The sequence below is a fragment of the Balaenoptera ricei genome, chromosome 10 (assembly GCF_028023285.1).
Source record: "Balaenoptera ricei isolate mBalRic1 chromosome 10, mBalRic1.hap2, whole genome shotgun sequence".
Lineage (NCBI taxonomy): Eukaryota > Metazoa > Chordata > Mammalia > Artiodactyla > Balaenopteridae > Balaenoptera > Balaenoptera ricei.
In genome coordinates this window covers 69635639-69652718 of record NC_082648.1, presented here as the reverse complement: position 1 = coordinate 69652718, position 17080 = coordinate 69635639, and the positions used below count along the sequence as shown (strand labels likewise).

The 17080-nt window shown below is 35.3% G+C and overlaps 1 protein-coding gene across 6 annotated transcripts in view; it reads right to left on the bottom strand.

Moving 5' to 3' along the window:
* METTL25 (methyltransferase like 25) overlaps positions 1-17080 on the bottom strand; it is a 178432-nt gene that overhangs the window by 73037 nt on the left and 88315 nt on the right. For 4 of the 6 annotated variants that reach the window (XM_059936623.1, XM_059936622.1, XM_059936621.1 and 1 more), the window contains exons 10-12: positions 4063-4137; positions 3427-3498; positions 1756-1864 (exon numbers count right to left, since the gene is read on the bottom strand). In XM_059936623.1, the coding sequence (XP_059792606.1) occupies positions 1772-1864; positions 3427-3498; positions 4063-4137 (240 nt within the window). In that variant the 3' untranslated portion in view covers positions 1756-1771. Of the gene's footprint in view, positions 1-1631; positions 1865-3426; positions 3499-4062; positions 4138-17080 lie in introns of those variants that run through there. The other 2 variants (XM_059936620.1, XM_059936625.1) reach the window with 1 other exon arrangement.

The window sequence follows — 17080 nt, the reverse complement described above, 5'->3', positions numbered from 1 at the left end:
CACATTTGTCTCTGATTAATAACAAATGGAAAGCTTTAATTGGTAAATGCAATTTCTGACAATGTTTTGAAACACTGGGAAGTTACTACATACTTTCCTTGGTATTAAAACATTTGTAATGCACTTCTCTTTACCCATATAAGTAGAGCTTTACTCGTATAAGGTTCTTTTCTTTTTCTTTATTATAAGGAGAAATGAATGTTATATAAATATTTGGGCATCAGAAAAAAAGTTTAAAATTTTACATAGAAGTTAAAATTATGAAAGGAAAGAAGGTAGGCTTGGAATGGTTTTCTGCTCCTGATAGATAGATACTCATATAGCAAACAATATAAGGAAATAAAATAGAATAAAATAAGCAACCTAAAGAGACGCATCAACCAAATGCAAATGCGTGAACCCTGTTTTGATTTTGAATTGAACCAACTGATATAAAAGACATTTTGAGCCAATCACGGAAATGTGAATGAGGATAAGTAATAGATTATTATGGAAAGAAATCCTTAACTTAGAAATATATATTTACGTATTTATGTGAAATAACAAATTGCTTGAGATTTACTTTAAAATTCTCCAGGGAAGGTGAGTATGGGTGGCAAATGTGTGTCTGTGTGCACTTTCATGTGTGTCCTGATGAAACGAGATTGGCAAAATGTTTATAATTACTGAAGTTTGTGATGAGTACATGGGGATTTATTATACTCTACTCTCCACTCTGGACATGTTTAAAGTTTTCAGCATAAAAAACTTAAAAAATGGCTAATTTTCCCAGTGTTGTACTAGGTATACAAAGCACCTGATCATTCACACATATACTGGCTACAAACGCAGTATCACAACCCAAAGCAAAAAATTATTCTCATCTGTGTATAGACTCTAAAATTTAAGAAAGCAGCTACTTCTTCTTCTGGGAGAATTTTATGCAGTCTCTAGCTGAGAATCAAGGAAGCTTTTTCCCAGTTGTCCATCTCTTCTGTGTGTATTAGAAACCTCAGGTTTTCTGCTAATGAAAGGACTCTGTACCACACTGGGCAGAGTGTGGGTCTTCTCTTATTCACTCCTGCTTCTCCTAGATTGGTTTTTTACAGAGTACCAGGTGATTCATTAACTGCCAAGCCATCCTTTATTTTAGTAAGATAAATAGCCCCAAGAATCCTGAAAGTGAATATCTCAATTATAAGACACATATTCCTTTAAGGACACAGAATATGTCCTTATGCAATTTAGAGTAAAACACAGTATAAAATATGCTTTATATTAAGCACTTTTTATTTCTGGCCTGCTTCCTGGGTATTTATTTAAGCATAACTTTTTCTCTCCTGATAACATGAAAAATCCTTCCAAAATGTGAAAGAAAATGCTAATGATCTTCAGGACCAACTAGTTTTACTGTATCTATACCTATACCTTTCATCTGATTTTAAGCTGGTAAAAAGTCAAAATGTGATATGCAGCAAATAACAAGGGTCTCAAATACTGAACAGGAAACAAGGCTCAGATTACAATGTCCTAGAGACGTACTAACTCAGAAATGTAGGTCAAATCCTTTTATAATATTTTCATGAGTTCTTAATTTTTTTTAAATTAATGTATGCTTTGACAATGGAAAATGGATTAAGGCATTCTGTTGTTAGCTATTATTTTATTGCCTATTTAAAATATATTGCAATGTTTTTCAAATATTTACGTAACATGGCATTAATGTTTAGAAAAGCAAAATTAGCAATTGATTCCACAAACAGATACATCTAATACCTTGCTTCAATTGAAATCACTGCTGCTTCTTCAGCGCAATAATGGCATAACATCTGGGAGATTTCACAGGATCAAACAACTTCACAAGTGCAGACCATGCAATATCATCCTGCAAATTGGTAAGTGATTTAAATAGGCAACTACTTGTTGTAGATAAAAATGAGAGATGTTAGACTACATACTGGAATATAAAAACTACATGAAAAACAAACTATATAAAAGAAAATTATTCTTTGTTGAATAAAATTAACATTTAGAAATTCACCTTCGGGAATTTATGTTGAGGAGATAATTAAAGATGTGCATAGAGAGTGAACCACAAGGCTACTCCTTGCTGCAATTGTGAAAAACTGGAAGTGGCTAGAGACAACTGGGTATTACTTAAATAAATTATATGATGAAACATTATTCAGCTTCTGTAGTACATTTAATGAGATGGAAAAATTCTAAATAAAACAAATGAAACAAATTAGATGCAAAACTGCATTTACAATTTGATTCCAACTTTAATTAAAGTAGAAATAATATGCTCATACACATACATGCAACAAACATATATTAGAAGCTCTAGAAAACATATCAATAATTTAATAGCTAATGCTGAAAGGTGAGATAATCATTACTTTTAATTTTCTTCTTTATATTCTTCATTTAAAATTTTCTAACATAAGTGTGTATTACTTTTATAATAGTAAAATATTATTTAAAATATTAACAAAATGAACAATTATATGATTTCTATCACTTCATTACCAATCTGTTAAACTTGGTGCATACTGTTTTGCCTACCTATTTTATTTAGGTCACTGGAAATTGTTTTGAAAGGGAAATGATGAGTACCTAGTAAAATAAGGCTGATTCTGTGACCTAACAAGTTGAGAACCAAAAGTTTCCAGTGATTTTGAATTAGTTAGTAGCTTAGGAAAGTACATAATTATCTAAATATTTAAAAATTGCCTTTCTCCATAAAAATACCATTTATTAAAATCCATTTGTTCCAAGTAGTTTGCTGAAAAGAAGTAAAGCTCTCCATATGATAAAACAAAATTATTAAAATAAAGAGTTTATACTGGAAACAAGGCTGAATCCACAAATGGGCTTAATTTTAAATAGCTCAAAAACATAATTTTGATCATAGCTTAGAGTAGAATCTGAAAAACACATTTTTCCCAAAGATAACAAAAAATCATATTTTTTGGTCATTCAACAAAGATAAAACAAATAAGACTGTGAAAAAAACAGAAGCAATTATCACTGATGAGAAAGAAATTTCTACACTGCAGAGTGTATATGTCCGAAAATTCAAAAGTGAATTAAAAGGTGATTCTTACAAAATGAAGCATATAAATGATATCTTTTACATCTGGCCTTTATTAATTTTAGCTATACAATATGTCATATATGATGGTTTGTGTGCATTGTCTACTGTATAGTAATTACCATAAAATTAAAAGAATGTAAACTTTATCATAGTAGCTTTGCTGGAAACATCTGTTGTACATATGTTTTTGTTTCAAAAGAGATGGAAAGAATATTTAGACTTGGAAAATATAATGAGAAAAATTATCTTACTAGTTTTATGTGAAAGAATGTTATCCTAGTTATAAGCAGATCTATATTACTGGGTTTAATAAAGATATTTGTTATGCATTTAAAATTAACATAATTTACCTGCTCTTTCAGGTAGCAAAGTCGATCCAGAAGAATCAATGTCTCTATGCAAGGAGCCAGAACAACTTTCAACTAAAAGAAAGAATAAGATAGGACAGTGGTACTTTAAAACAAACAAAAATACTAGCTTAACACTTGCTTAAGAAAATGTATCTACAGAAACTCATATAAGGCCAAATCTCCAATACCCATTGTACATCTTCAGAAAATAAATACTTCAGAGATCAAAAGTTTTTCTTTAATAGTAAAAGGAAAAGGATGTCCTTTAAGTGACTTTGGGGTAGAATCCAAAAGCAATCATACATATGTGATAGAAAGCTTTTAAAGGGGTACTAAGAATGAAATTCATTAAAAGGAATGCTTGTGAAATAACTGCATTGAGACCAATATGTGTTCAAAGAACTCTAAAACTTCTTTCCATGCATTTATAATACACTTTAAGAGAAATCTACCATGTGTTCTCTTTATTACATTACTGACACCTAATATAGTTCTAAAACAGGAAATGATACAAAACGGTTTTTCTACATTAAGAGAAAAACAACACAGACTGGTTGGCCCCATAAAAAAATTTAATAGGATCTTACTCAACTCTAGCAACATATTCAACTTAGTATGTTTAATTCTGAGATTTACCATATTAAAAGCCTCCAGCTCATTCATTCTAGGCTTATACTTCTCGTAGTAGTCCATTATAATTTTTTCTGGCAGCTTCAAGATAAAACAACAATAATAAATTTAATAACAGTTAAAAATATTTTTTTTTAATCAAACATACCCTAAAGTAAAACAAACATAACAATTTAAAACAACCTTAGGTATCTGAAGAGCTCTAAGGATATTCATGAAGCAAGTCAATATAATTAAATTCTTTCATTTAAATCTTCTGTACCAATATAGGTTATTCAGTATATCATAAGTAAAATCACCAATAACAACCTATTAACTTTGTTTGATTTCAACAAGTAGTGATGAAATACTTACTTTCACTTGTTTCTATGCTTGGGGTGCACAGTAGGTAGGAGCTCAATAAACAGTTCTTGAACAAAATTAAAATTTAAACAATATATCTAAAACTATATCCTAAAGAATAACTCAAAGGCAAAAGGAATACAGTAAGGACATACATTCATATTTAAGGTAATTTCTTCTAACATCCACTTAACAAATCCATCAACAAGCATTGCTTTCTGTTTTTTCTCTAAAACATATGACACCCATAGTACACTGAACCTTTGTGGTTAGTAGGCCACTTTCTAGATCATTTACATGTTTCTGTTCCCACCAGTTGAGCTTCATGCCTACTGAATTAATTGTATTTGTTCCTAAACTTGTTATTCCAGTTATAATATTATAATATGACATGAATAAATATTACAAAACCAATGAGATATAAATGCAAAAGGAAAAGTTGTTTCTCTGTAAGTTAAATGCCTCTGTGAAAGGCCTGATAAAGGAAAATCACCAGAAGAAATTGCTGTCAAATTATATGTGGTCAAAACAAATGAAAGACTGAATAAAAAGAGTCCAAAATCTGAAAGGATTTGTATTCAGATTTCCTTGAAAATATCTAAATATTTTTTCAAAGCCCCTATTCTTTTTCTATTACATGAAATTTCTTTTGAATTCAAAAAATACAAAAGGTAGGTAACAGTAACAAGTAAAGCTTTGTCTCATCCAATTTCTAGTGTAGCTTTCCAGAAAAGATCTCCCCTTTGGTATAGAACCCAAGCAGATTATGGCCTTCTCTCTAACCCTTTTTAAAGTTTTGCCCATCTTTGAATCAAATGAGTACCTCCTGGACCAAATTTTTGCAGTAGAGTATGTTGGACTAGATCTAGGTCTGCACTTCAAGCCAGCAAAAACTCTCATCTCAAAAAAATTGTGTATGTGTTTGAATTATAGCCTTTAGTCTTCACTTCTGTCCTGTCATGTGAGATCAGCAGTTACAGGACAACTCAGAACTCACAATCTTTTTTCAATCCTGCCTCATCAGCATACTGCTTCCTACAAACATGGTTTTTCAATGTGATTCCTTGGGTTCTCCAATATTCTGTCTCCCCTTTATGTCAAACTGAGAAGCACCACCCTGGTCATCAATTGCATTTGTTCCAAACTAGGAATTGTTGATTTTTTTCCTCAGGATATGCTACTTTAAAGAACTATATTGTTGGTTTTGTTGGTGATCTGTATGTAACCCTGGGCAATTTCTCTTGGCGTCTTTCTGCATCCCTCTTTACCTTCACTGTACTTCATAATGCACATGGTTTGAGATTTAATATGCTTTTTGATTTTGTCAAAAAAGGAGTTTGTGTTTCTATTTCTCTTTTTATTTGTTGCTTTTGTGTAATTTTGAAGAGAAAAGGTGAGAACATCACCTTTACTTTCCTATTTAAAAAAAAAGTGGAAGTTTTTTGCTTTACTTTGAGTAATCCAAAGCTGGATACTGTAAACTATGCATTACAGGTATGTTTGATGGACAGAAGTTAAGGTAGAAATCCAACTAGTAAAACTATATGCAAAGCTGTGGGCAAAAAAACAAAACAAAATAAATGGCCTTGTTCTTATACCAAAAGTTTGGTGGATATAATTATATTAATATGTTTCTAAGTGAAAAATTCAGTGTTTAAGATATGATTTCATGCTTTAATCAACTTTTTCAATCAAATGCTCAACCATCAGTCTCATAAGATTAGATCAGAGAATCTATGGAAATTTTATGAAGACACTGTTTTTTAATTCTAATATCAATTTGTAACATATGTATATTCATGGTCTTATTTTGCAGATGACATTATTGAGTGTTAAATCCAGTAAGAGCCAAGATAGGGCAAACATCCTAGAGATAAAGGAGGCGTCAGAATTGAGGAAGTGCCTGAGTGTAGATCATACTTAGGCAAGGACATACATGGAAACTTACAAGATGAAGTACACATTGAACGGCAGCTGGGAGTTTTGGTCGTGAATTCCATTGCTCCCTGCTGCCCATCTCCTAGACTCCAGAAAAAGGGATTAATACTAGTTAAGCTGTATAACAGGGCCCTAGCTCAGTGAGCTGTCATTTAGGTTCAGGGAGATATCCAGTCCTAAAGAGAAACTGGGTGAGAGACAGTAAATGAGCAGTCATGTTGAGGAGCTTTAGGTTTTTTCCCTTACTTTTCTTACAATTTTTTTGACATTTTAACTCCAATACAGCTTATGTGTTAGATCAGCGGTCCCCAACCTTTTTGGCACCAGGGACCGGTTTCAGGGAAGGCAATTTTTCCACGGATGGGGAGGGGGGTCGGTGGGGGAGGGGTGGATGGTTCAGGCGGTAATGCGAGCGATGGGTTAGGTGGTAATGAGAGGGATGGGGAGCGATGGGGAGCGGCAGATGAAGCTTCGCTGGCTCGTCCGCCACTCACCTCCTGCTGTGCGGCCAGGTTCCTAACAGGCCGCAGACCTATACCGGTCCTCGGCCCGAGGGCTGGGGACCCCTGTGTTAGTATATGTCCTACGATTCAACACACTTCAAATGCTTGATCAACTTCATCCTGTCTGCAAAAGTTTCAAGAATCAAAGTTCTGGATATAAGCATCTCTTCTTTAAATGCTTCAGTAAGATTCATCATTCCTTGAGTTTCTTCTGCCTTTATTTCAAACCTCAATTCTTCAATCTGCTTTAGAAGTACATTTATTTTGTCTGTTGGCAAGCACAGTTTTCTCTTTACTCTTCCTCGTAGGCTTATTTGTCTGATGAACACTAGTTTTAGAAAAATGCTAAGCATTCTTCTTGAGCTCAATGTCTGTTAATAAATTATATGAATATGACAAAAAGGAGCATTGGCTCTACAGTTAGACAGACTGCATTGGAATCCTTCCTCCCCAATTTCCTAGATTTGAGCTTTAAGATATCCACTTAACCTATGTCTCAATTTCCTTACCTATAAAATGAGGATAACTATTCATTTCATAAAGTCATCCTTAGCATTCAGTGAGATAATATAAACAAAGCTTTTAGCACAATGTTTGGCACAAAACAAAGGTTCAATAAACATTAGCTTTGCTCACATTATTTTTAAAAAATAAACATATTTTAGAAGTTTTAGATTTACAGATATTTTGAAGATAACAGAGTTTAGATATACCCTATATCCAGTTTCCCCTATTAACACCTTACAATACAGTTATTTGTTATAGTAAATGAACCAATAATGATATATTACTATTAGCTAAAGTTTACATTTCATCCAGATTTTCTCACTTTTTACCTAATGTCCTTTTTCAGTTCCAGGATCCCATCCAGTTTACTACATTGTATCTAGTCCTATTGGTTGTGACAGTTTTTCAGACTCGCCTTTTCTTTTCTTTTTTAAAAATTTTTATTGGAGTATAGTTGACTCACAAGACTTGCCTTGTTTTTGATGACCTTGACAGTATTGAGGAGTACTAGTCAAGCATTGTGTAGGATGTTCCTTCACTGGGATTTGTCAGATGTTTTCCTCATAATTAGACTGGGGCTATGGGTTTTGAGAGGAAGACTACAGAAGTAAAGTATGATATTCCTCACATCATATTAAGGGTACGTACTATCAATATGATTTATCACTGTAGATACTGACCTTGAGTACTTGGCTGAGATAGTATTTGTCAGGTTTCTTCACTGTAATGTTCCTCCTTTTCCCTTTTCCACATTGTATGCTTTGGAAGAAAGTCACAACTTGCAGCCTACACTTAAGGAGTGACGAGTTATGCTTAAGGAGTGAGGGTGCAATATCCAAATAAATTATTTAGAATTCTTTTCCATGGAAGATTTGTCTCTTCTCTTGCATTTATTTATTAAAATCAGCTTTTTATAGATCTATGTAAGGGGCCCAGGTACGCAAAGGTGGACCATACTTCAACTGCATGGGGAATGGGTCATATGATTGGATGAGAGATACATAGTTATTTGGAGATTCTCCCCACACGCTACCTGATCAGAAGATAGGTTAGCAATTGACCTTATTTTCACCAGTAGATGGTAGGACTGAGGCTGCTGATATACCCTTGGCTAGAACTCAAGGTAGGTGGATGTGGTACCAAATTGAGAATGCAAAGGAAAACTTCTTAAAGGAAATAAAAAGTGCTACTCCAGTGAACATATGAATGATATGAAAACAAAAGTCTTATTGCTGATAATGAGAAAGTTGTAGTGGTCTGGATAGAAGATCAAACCAGCCACAACATTCTCTTAAGCCAAAGTCTAGTCCAGAGCAAGGCCCTAACTTTCTTCAATTCTATGAAGGCTGGGAGAGGTGAGGAAGCTGCAGAAGAAATTTGAAGCTAGCAGAGGTGGGTTCATGAGATTTAAGGAAAGAAGCTGTCTCTGTAACATAAGAGTGCAAGGTGAAGCAGCAAGTACTGATGTAGAAGCTATAGTAAGTTATCCAGAAGATCTAGTTAAGATAATTAAAGAAGGTGGCTACATTAAACAACAGATTTTCAATGTAGATGAAACTGCCTTATATTGGAAGAAGACGCCATTTAGGACTTTCATAGCTAAAGAGGAGAAGTCAATGCCTGGCTTCAAAGCTTCAAAGAACAGGCTGAAATCTCTTGTCAGTTAGGGGCTAATACAGCTGGTGACTTTAGGTTGAAGCTGACCTCATTTACCATTCCAAAAATCCTAGGGCCCTTAAGAATTATGCTAAATCTACTCTGCTTGTGCTCTATAAATGGAACAACAAAGCCTGGATGATAGCACATCTGTTTACAACATGGTTCACTGAATATTTTAAGACTATTGTTGAGACCTACTGCTCAGAAAAAAAAGATTCTTTCCAAAATATTACTGCTCGTTGGCAATGCACCTCAAGAGCTCTCATGGAGATGCACAATGAGATTAAAATGCTGTTTTTATGCTGCTAACACAATATCCATTCTGCAGCCCATGGATCAAGCAGTAATTTTGACTTTCAAGTCTTATTTAAGAAAAACATTTTGTAAGGCTATAGCTGCCATAAATAGTGATTCATCTGATGGATCTGGGCAAAGTAAATTGAAAACATCCTGGAAAGTATTCACTATTCTAGATGTAAGAACATTCATGATTCATGGGAGGTTGTCAAAATAACAACATTAACAGGAGTTTGGAGGAAGCTGATTCCAACTCTCATAGATGACTCTGAGGGGTTCAAAACTTCAGTGGAGGAAGTAACTGCAGATGTGGCAGAAACAGCAAGAGAACTAGAATTAGAAGTGGAGCCTGAAGATGTGACTGAATTGCTGCAACCTCACGATAAAGCTTTCACAGGTGAGGAGTTGCTTCTTACGGAGGAGCAAAGAAAGTGGTTTCTTGAGATGGGATCTATTCCTGGTGAAGAGGCTGTGAAGACTGTTGAGATGACAACAAAGGATTTAGAATATGACATAAGCTTAGTTTATAAAGTAGCAGCAGAGTTTGAGAGGATTGACTCCAATTTTGAAAGATGTTCTGCTGTGGGTAAAATGCTATCCAACAGCATTGCCTGCTACAGGGAAAATGTGAAAGGTCAATCTGTGGCTCAAACTTCATTGTTGCCATATTTTAAGGAATTGCCACTGCCACCCCAGCCTTCAGCAGCCTGATCAGTCACCACCCTGCTCAGTCAGCACCACCTACATAGAGGCAAGACTCTGCACCAGCAAAAAGACTAGGACTTGCTGAAGGCTCAGATGATGGTCAGCAGTTTTCAGCAATAAAGTATTTTTATTTATTTACTTTTTGAATTTTTGAATTTTATTTTATTTTTTTATACAGCAGGTTCTTATTAGTTATCTATTTTATACATACTATACATGACAATCCCAATCTCCCAATTCATCCCACCACCACCCCCGCCACTTTCCCCCCTTGGTGTCCATACGTTTGTTCTCTATATCTGTGTCTCTATTTCTGCCCTGCAAACCAGTTCATCTGTACCATTTTTCTAGGTTCCACATATATCTGTTAATATACGATATTTGTTTTTCTCTTTCTGATTTACTTCACTCTGTATGACAGTCTCTAGATTCATCCATGTCTCTACAAATGACCCAATTTCGTTCCTTTTTATGGCTAAGTAATATTCCACTGTATATATGTACCACATCTTCTTTATCCATTCGTCTGTCGATGGGACACTTAGGTTGCTTCCATGTCCTGGCTATTGTAAATAGTGCTGCAATGAACATTGGGGTGCATGTGTCTTCTTGAATTATGGTTTTCTCTGGGTATATGCCCAGTAGTGGGATTGCTGGGTCATATGGTAATTCTATTTTTAGTTTTTTAAGGACCCTCCACACTGTTCTCCATAGTGTCTGTATCAATTTACATTCCCGCCAACAGTGCAAGAGGGTAGCAATAAAATATTTTTTATTAAGCCATGTACATTATTTTTTTAGACATAATGCTACTGCACACATAACAGACTAAAGTACAGTGTAAACATAATTTCTATATGCACTGGGAAACCAAAAAATTCACGTGACTCGCTTTATTACGATATTTACTTTATTGCGGTGCTCTGGAACTGAACCCACAGTCTGAGGTATGCCTGTGTTATTATAGTGGTTGTAAAAAGCAGCAGGAACTTACTTATGGGAATAATGCACATGTTCTTTGCATATCACCAAAGATGACAGGCTTCCTATGTATTTAAACTGTATCAGGAATTCGCTGTTTCTTTAGGGTCAGATGACCTCATTTAACGTAGATCATTTCTGGATACAGTCAGTCCTCCATATCCATAGATGTGGAACCCACAGATACAGAGGGCTGACTGTACTATACCATTTTATATAAGGGACTTGAGCATCCTTGGGTTTTGTTATCAGTGGGGGGTTCTGGAACCAATTCCCCACGGATACCGAGGGACCACTGAATATTACTACATGGAGGTTTATGAGCTCCTTGTATTTTTTGTTGCCCTCCCACTTGTATTGAAACCACCGAGTGATTATGATTACTACCAATTAATCTTTGATCTAATGTCCAAAGATCAGTTTATTTGGTCTCTCCACATGTGCCTAGTCCTTTGGCCTCATCTCTCACCACTGTCTCCTCTACTTGCTTTATGCTCCAGCTGTGCTGAGTCCAGAATCATGTTTCTTACTCTCTGTGGTTTTGCCCAAGCAATTCCCCCCACCACACACACCTGAAATTCCTTGCTCCCTACCTTCCCACCTTGTTTGGTAATGAACTCCTATGCATCCTTCAAGACCAAGCTAAGGCATCAATGTCCTCTGAGAAACCTTACAGGCAGAGTGAGTCACTCCAAGCATACATACTTTATATATGTCTAATGTTGTAAGTTCATGCTATAATTACTTGTTTTCTTTTCTCATGGGTTATATCTTAATTATCTTTGTAGCTCCAGAGTCTCCACTCTTCTTGGCACATGGGAGATTCTTCAAAATAAATGTTTGCTGGTGAATAACTAAATGATTTTGGTCTAAAAAGTTTTGCTTTTGCTGGCCTGTTTTGGAGAAATATTTAAGGATAATTTTCTGAATTATCCTCTATCCCTTCCACTAAGGTTCTAGCTTAGTGATTTTCAACTTTGTCCATTCAACAGCACACACCCCACTCCCATTAAATCACCAGTTTTATTGTCTATTTCATTCTCAATATCTGAGAGTAATATTTATTTGAATATTCATCATATGTATACAGCACACAAACACACATACATGCAAGCTCTAGAACATAAGCTCCTTTTATTTTCCCTTCTTATGGACAAATGCTCCAGCTCGTTCTTTGTCCAGCAAGCAATAGTAGTTTTTTTTTTTTAATTTTTAAAATTTTTTTTCCTTATTAGGCATCAATTTTATACACATCAGTGTATACATGTCAATCCCAATTGCCCAATTCAGCACACCACCATCCCCACCCCACCTCAGTTTTCCCCCCTTGGTGTCCATATGTCCATTCTCTACATCTGTGTCTCAACTTCTGCCCAGCAAACTGGCTCATCTGTACCATTTTTCTAGGTTCCACATACATGCATTAATGTACGATATTTGTTTTTCTCTTTCTGACTTATTTCACTCTGTATGACAGTCTCTAGATCCATCCACTTCTCAACAAATGACTCAATTTCGTTCCTTTTTATGGCTGAATAATATTCCATTGTATATATGTACCACATCTTCTTTATCCATTCGTCTGCTGATGGGCATTTAGGTTGCTTCCATGACCTGGCTATTGTAAATAGTGCTGCAATGAACATTCGGGTGCATGTGTCTTTTTGAATTACGGTTTTCTCTGGGTATATGCCCAGTAGTGGGATTGCTGGGTCATATGGTAATTCTATTTTTAGTTTTTTAAGGAACCTCCATATTGTTCTCCATAGTGGCTGTATCAATTTACATTCCCACCAACAGTGCAAGAGGGTTCCCTTTTCTCCACACCCTCTCCAGCATTTGTTGTTTGTAGATTTTCTGATGATGCCCATTCTAACAGGAGTGAGGTGATACCTCATTGTAGTTTTGATTTGCATTTCTCTAATAATTAGTGATGTTGAGCAGCTTTTCATGTGCTTCGTGGCTGTCTGTATGTCTTCTTTGGAGAAATGTCTATTTAGGTCTTCTGCCCATTTTTGGATTGGGGTGTTTGTTTCTTTAATATTGAGCTGCATGAGCTGTTTATATATTTTGGAGATTAATCCTTTGTCCGTTGATTCGTTTGCAAATATTTTTTCCCATTCTGAGGGTTGTCTTTTCGTCTTGTTTATGGTTTCCTTTGCTGTGCAAAAGCTTTGAAGTTTCATTAGGTCCCATTTGTTTATTTTTGTTTTTATTTCCATTACTCTAGGAGGTGGATCAAAAAAGATCTTGCTGTGATTTATGTCAAAGAGTGTTCTTCCTAGGTTTTCCTCTAAGAGTTTTATAGTGTCCAGTCTTATATTTAGGTCTCTAATCCATTTTGAGTTTATTTTTGTGTATGGTGTTAGGGAGTAATCTAATTTCATTCTTTTACATGTAGCTGTCCAGTTTTCCCAGCACCACTTATTGAAGAGACTGCCTTTTCTCCATTGTATATCTTTGCCTCCTTTGTCATAGATTACTTGACCATAGGTGCGTGGGTTCATCTCTGGGCTTTCTATCTTGTTCCATTGATCTATGTTTCTGTTTTTGTGCCAGTACCATATTGTCTTGATTACTGTAGCTTTGTAGTATAGTCTGAAGTCAGGGAGTCTGATTCCTCCAGCTCCATTTTTTTCCCTCAAGACTGCTTTGGCTATTCGGGGTCTTTTATGTCTCCATACAAATTTTAAGATGATTTGTTCTAGCTCCGTAAAAAATGCCATTGGTAATTTGATAGGGATTGCATTGAATCTGTAGATTGCTTTGGGTAGTATACTCATTTTCACAATGTTGATTCTTCCAATCCAAGAACATGGTATATCTCTCCATCTGTTGGTATCATCTTTAATTTCTTTCATCAGTGTCTTATAGTTTTCTGCATACAGGTCTTTTGTCTCCCTACGTAGGTTTATTCCTAGCTATTTTATTCTTTTTGTTGCAATGGTAAATGGGAGTGTTTCCATAATTTCTCTTTCAGATCTTTCATCATTAGTGTATAGGAATGCAAGAGATTTCTGTGCATTAATTTTGTATCCTGCAACTTTACCATATTCATCAATTAGCTCTAGCAGTTTTCTGGTGGCAGTTTTAGGATTCTCTATGTATAGTATCATGTCATCTGCAAACAGCGACAGTTTTACTTCTTCTTTTCCAATTTGTATTCCTTTTATTTCTTTTTCTTCTCTGATTGCCGTGGCTAGGACTTCCAGAACTATGTTGAATAATAGTGGTGAGAGTGGACATCCTTGTCTCGTTCCTGATCTTAGAGGAAATGCTTTCAGTTTTTCACCATTGAGAATGATGTTTGCTGTGGGTTTGTCATATATGGCCTTTATTATATTGAGGTAGCTTCCCTCTATGCCCACTTTCTGGAGAGTTTTTATCATAAATGGGTGTTGAATTTTGTCAAAAGCTTTTTCTGCATCTCTTGAGATGATCATATGGTTTTTCTTCTTCAATTTGTTAATATGGTGTATCACATTGATTGATTTGTGTATATTGAAGAATCCTTGCATCCCTGGGATAAATCCCACTTGATCGTGGTGTATGATCCTTTTAATGTGTTGTTGGATTCTGTTTGCTAGTATTTTGTTGAGGATTTTTGCACCTATATCCATCAGTGATATTGGTCTGTAATTTTCTTTTTTGGTAGTGTCTTTGTCTGGTTTTGGTATCAGGGTGATGGTGGCCTCCTAGAATGAGTTTGGGAGTGTTCCTTCCTCTGCAATATTTTGGAAGAGTTTGAGAAGGATAGGTGTTAGCTCTTCTCTAAATGTTTGATAGAATTCACCTGTGAAGCCGTCTGGTCCTGGACTTTTGTTTGTTGGAAGATTTTTAATCACAGTTTCAATTTCATTACTTGTGATTGGTCTGTTCATATTTTCTGTTTCTTCCTGGTTCAGTCTTGGAAGGTTATACCTTTCTAAGAATTTGTCCATTTCTTCCAGGTTGTCCATTTTATTGGCATAAAGTTGCTTGTAGTAGTCTCTTAGGATGCTTTGTATTTCTGCGGTGTCTGTTGTAACTTCTCCTTTTTCATTTCTGATTTTATTGATTTGAGTCCTCTCCCTCTTTTTCTTGATGAGTCTGGCTAATGGCTTATCAATTTTGTTCATTTTCTCAAAGAACCAACTTTTAGTTTTATTGATCTTTGTTATTGTTTTCTTTGTTTCTATTTCATTTATTTCTGCTCTGATCTTTATGATTTCTTTCCTTCTGCTAACTTTGGGTTTTGTTTGTTCTTCTTTCTCTAGTTTCTTTAGGTGTAAGGTTAGATTGTTTACTTGAGATTTTTCTTGTTTCTTTAGGTAGGCTTGTATAGCTATAAACTTCCCTCTTAGAACTGCTTTTGCTGCATCCCATAGGTTTTGGGTCGTCGTGTTTTCATTGTCATTTGTCTCTAGGTATTTTTTGATTTCCTCTTTGATTTCTTCAGTGATCTCTTGGTTATTTAGTAACGTACTGTTTAGCCTCCATGTGTTTGTCTTTTTTACGTTTTTTTCCCTGTAATTCATTTCTAATCTCATAGCATTGTGGTCAGAAAAGATGCTTGATATGATTTCAATTTTCTTAAATATCCTGAGGCTTGATTTGTGGCCCAAGATGTGATCTATCCTGGAGAATGTTCCGTGTGCACTTGAGAAGAACGTGTAATCTGCTGTTTTTGGATGGAATGTCCTATATATATCAATTAAATCTATCTGGTCTATTGTGTCATTTAAAGCTTCTGTTTCCTTATTTATTTTCATTTTGGATGATCTGTCCATTGGTGTAAGTGAGGTGTTAAAGTCCCCCACTATTATTGTGTTACTGTCGATTTCCTCTTTTATAGCTGTTAGCTGTTGCCTTATGTATTGAGGTGCTCCTATGTTGGGTGCATATATATTTATAATTGTTATATCTTCTTCTTGGATTGATCCCTTGATCATTATGTAGTGTCCTTCCTTGTCTCTTGTAACATTCTTTATTTTAAAGTCTATTTTGTCTGATATGAGAATTGCTACTCCAACTTTCTTTTGATTTCCATTTGCATGGAATATCTTTTTCCATCCCCTCACTTTCAGTCTGTATGTGTCCCTAGGTCTAAAGTGGGTCTCTTGTAGACAGCATATATATGGGTCTTGTTTTTGTATCCATTCAGCCAGTCTATGTCTTTTGGTTGGGGCATTTAATCCATTCACGTTTAAGGTAATTATCGATATGTATGTTCCTATGACCATTTTTTTAATTGTTTTGGGTTTGTTTTTGTAGGTCCTTTTCTTCTCTTGTGTTTCCCACTTAGAGAAGTTCCTTTAGCATTTGTTGTAGAGCTGGTTTGGTGGTGCTGAATTCTCTTAGCTTTTGCTTGTCTGTAAAGCTTTTGATTTCTCCATCAAATCTAAATGAGATCCTTGCTGGGTAGAGTAATCTTGGTTGTAGGTTCTTCCCTTTCATCACTTTAATTATATCATGCCACTCCCTTCTGGCTTGCAGAGTTTCTGCTGAGAAATCAGCTGTTAACCTTATGGGAGTTCCTTTGAATGTTATTTGTCGTTTTTCCCTTGCTGCTTTCAATAATTTTTCTTTGTCTTTAATTTTTGCCACTTTGATTACTATGTGTCTCGGCGTGTTTCTCCTTGGGTTTATCCTGTATGGGACTCTCTGCACTTCCTGGACTTGGGTGGCTATTTCCTTTCCCATGTTAGGAAAGTTTTCGACTATAATCTCTTCTAATATTTTCTCTGGTCCTTTCTCTCTCTCTTTTCCTTCTGGGACCCCTATAATGCGAATGTTGTTGCGTTTAATGTTGTCCCAGAGGTCTCTTAGGCTGTCTTCATTTCTTTTCATTCTTTTTTCTTTAGTCTGTTCCGCAGCAATGAGTTCCACCATTCTGTCTTCCAGGTCACTTATCCGTTCTTCTGCCTCAGTTATTCTGCTATTGATTCCTTCTAGTGTAGTTTTCATTTCAGTTATTGTATTGGTCATCTCTGTTTGTTTGTTCTTTAATTCTTCTAGGTCTTTGTTAATCATTTCTTGCATCTTCTCAATCTTTGCCTCCATTCTTATTCCGAGGTCCCGGATCATCTTCACTATCATTATTCTGAATTCTT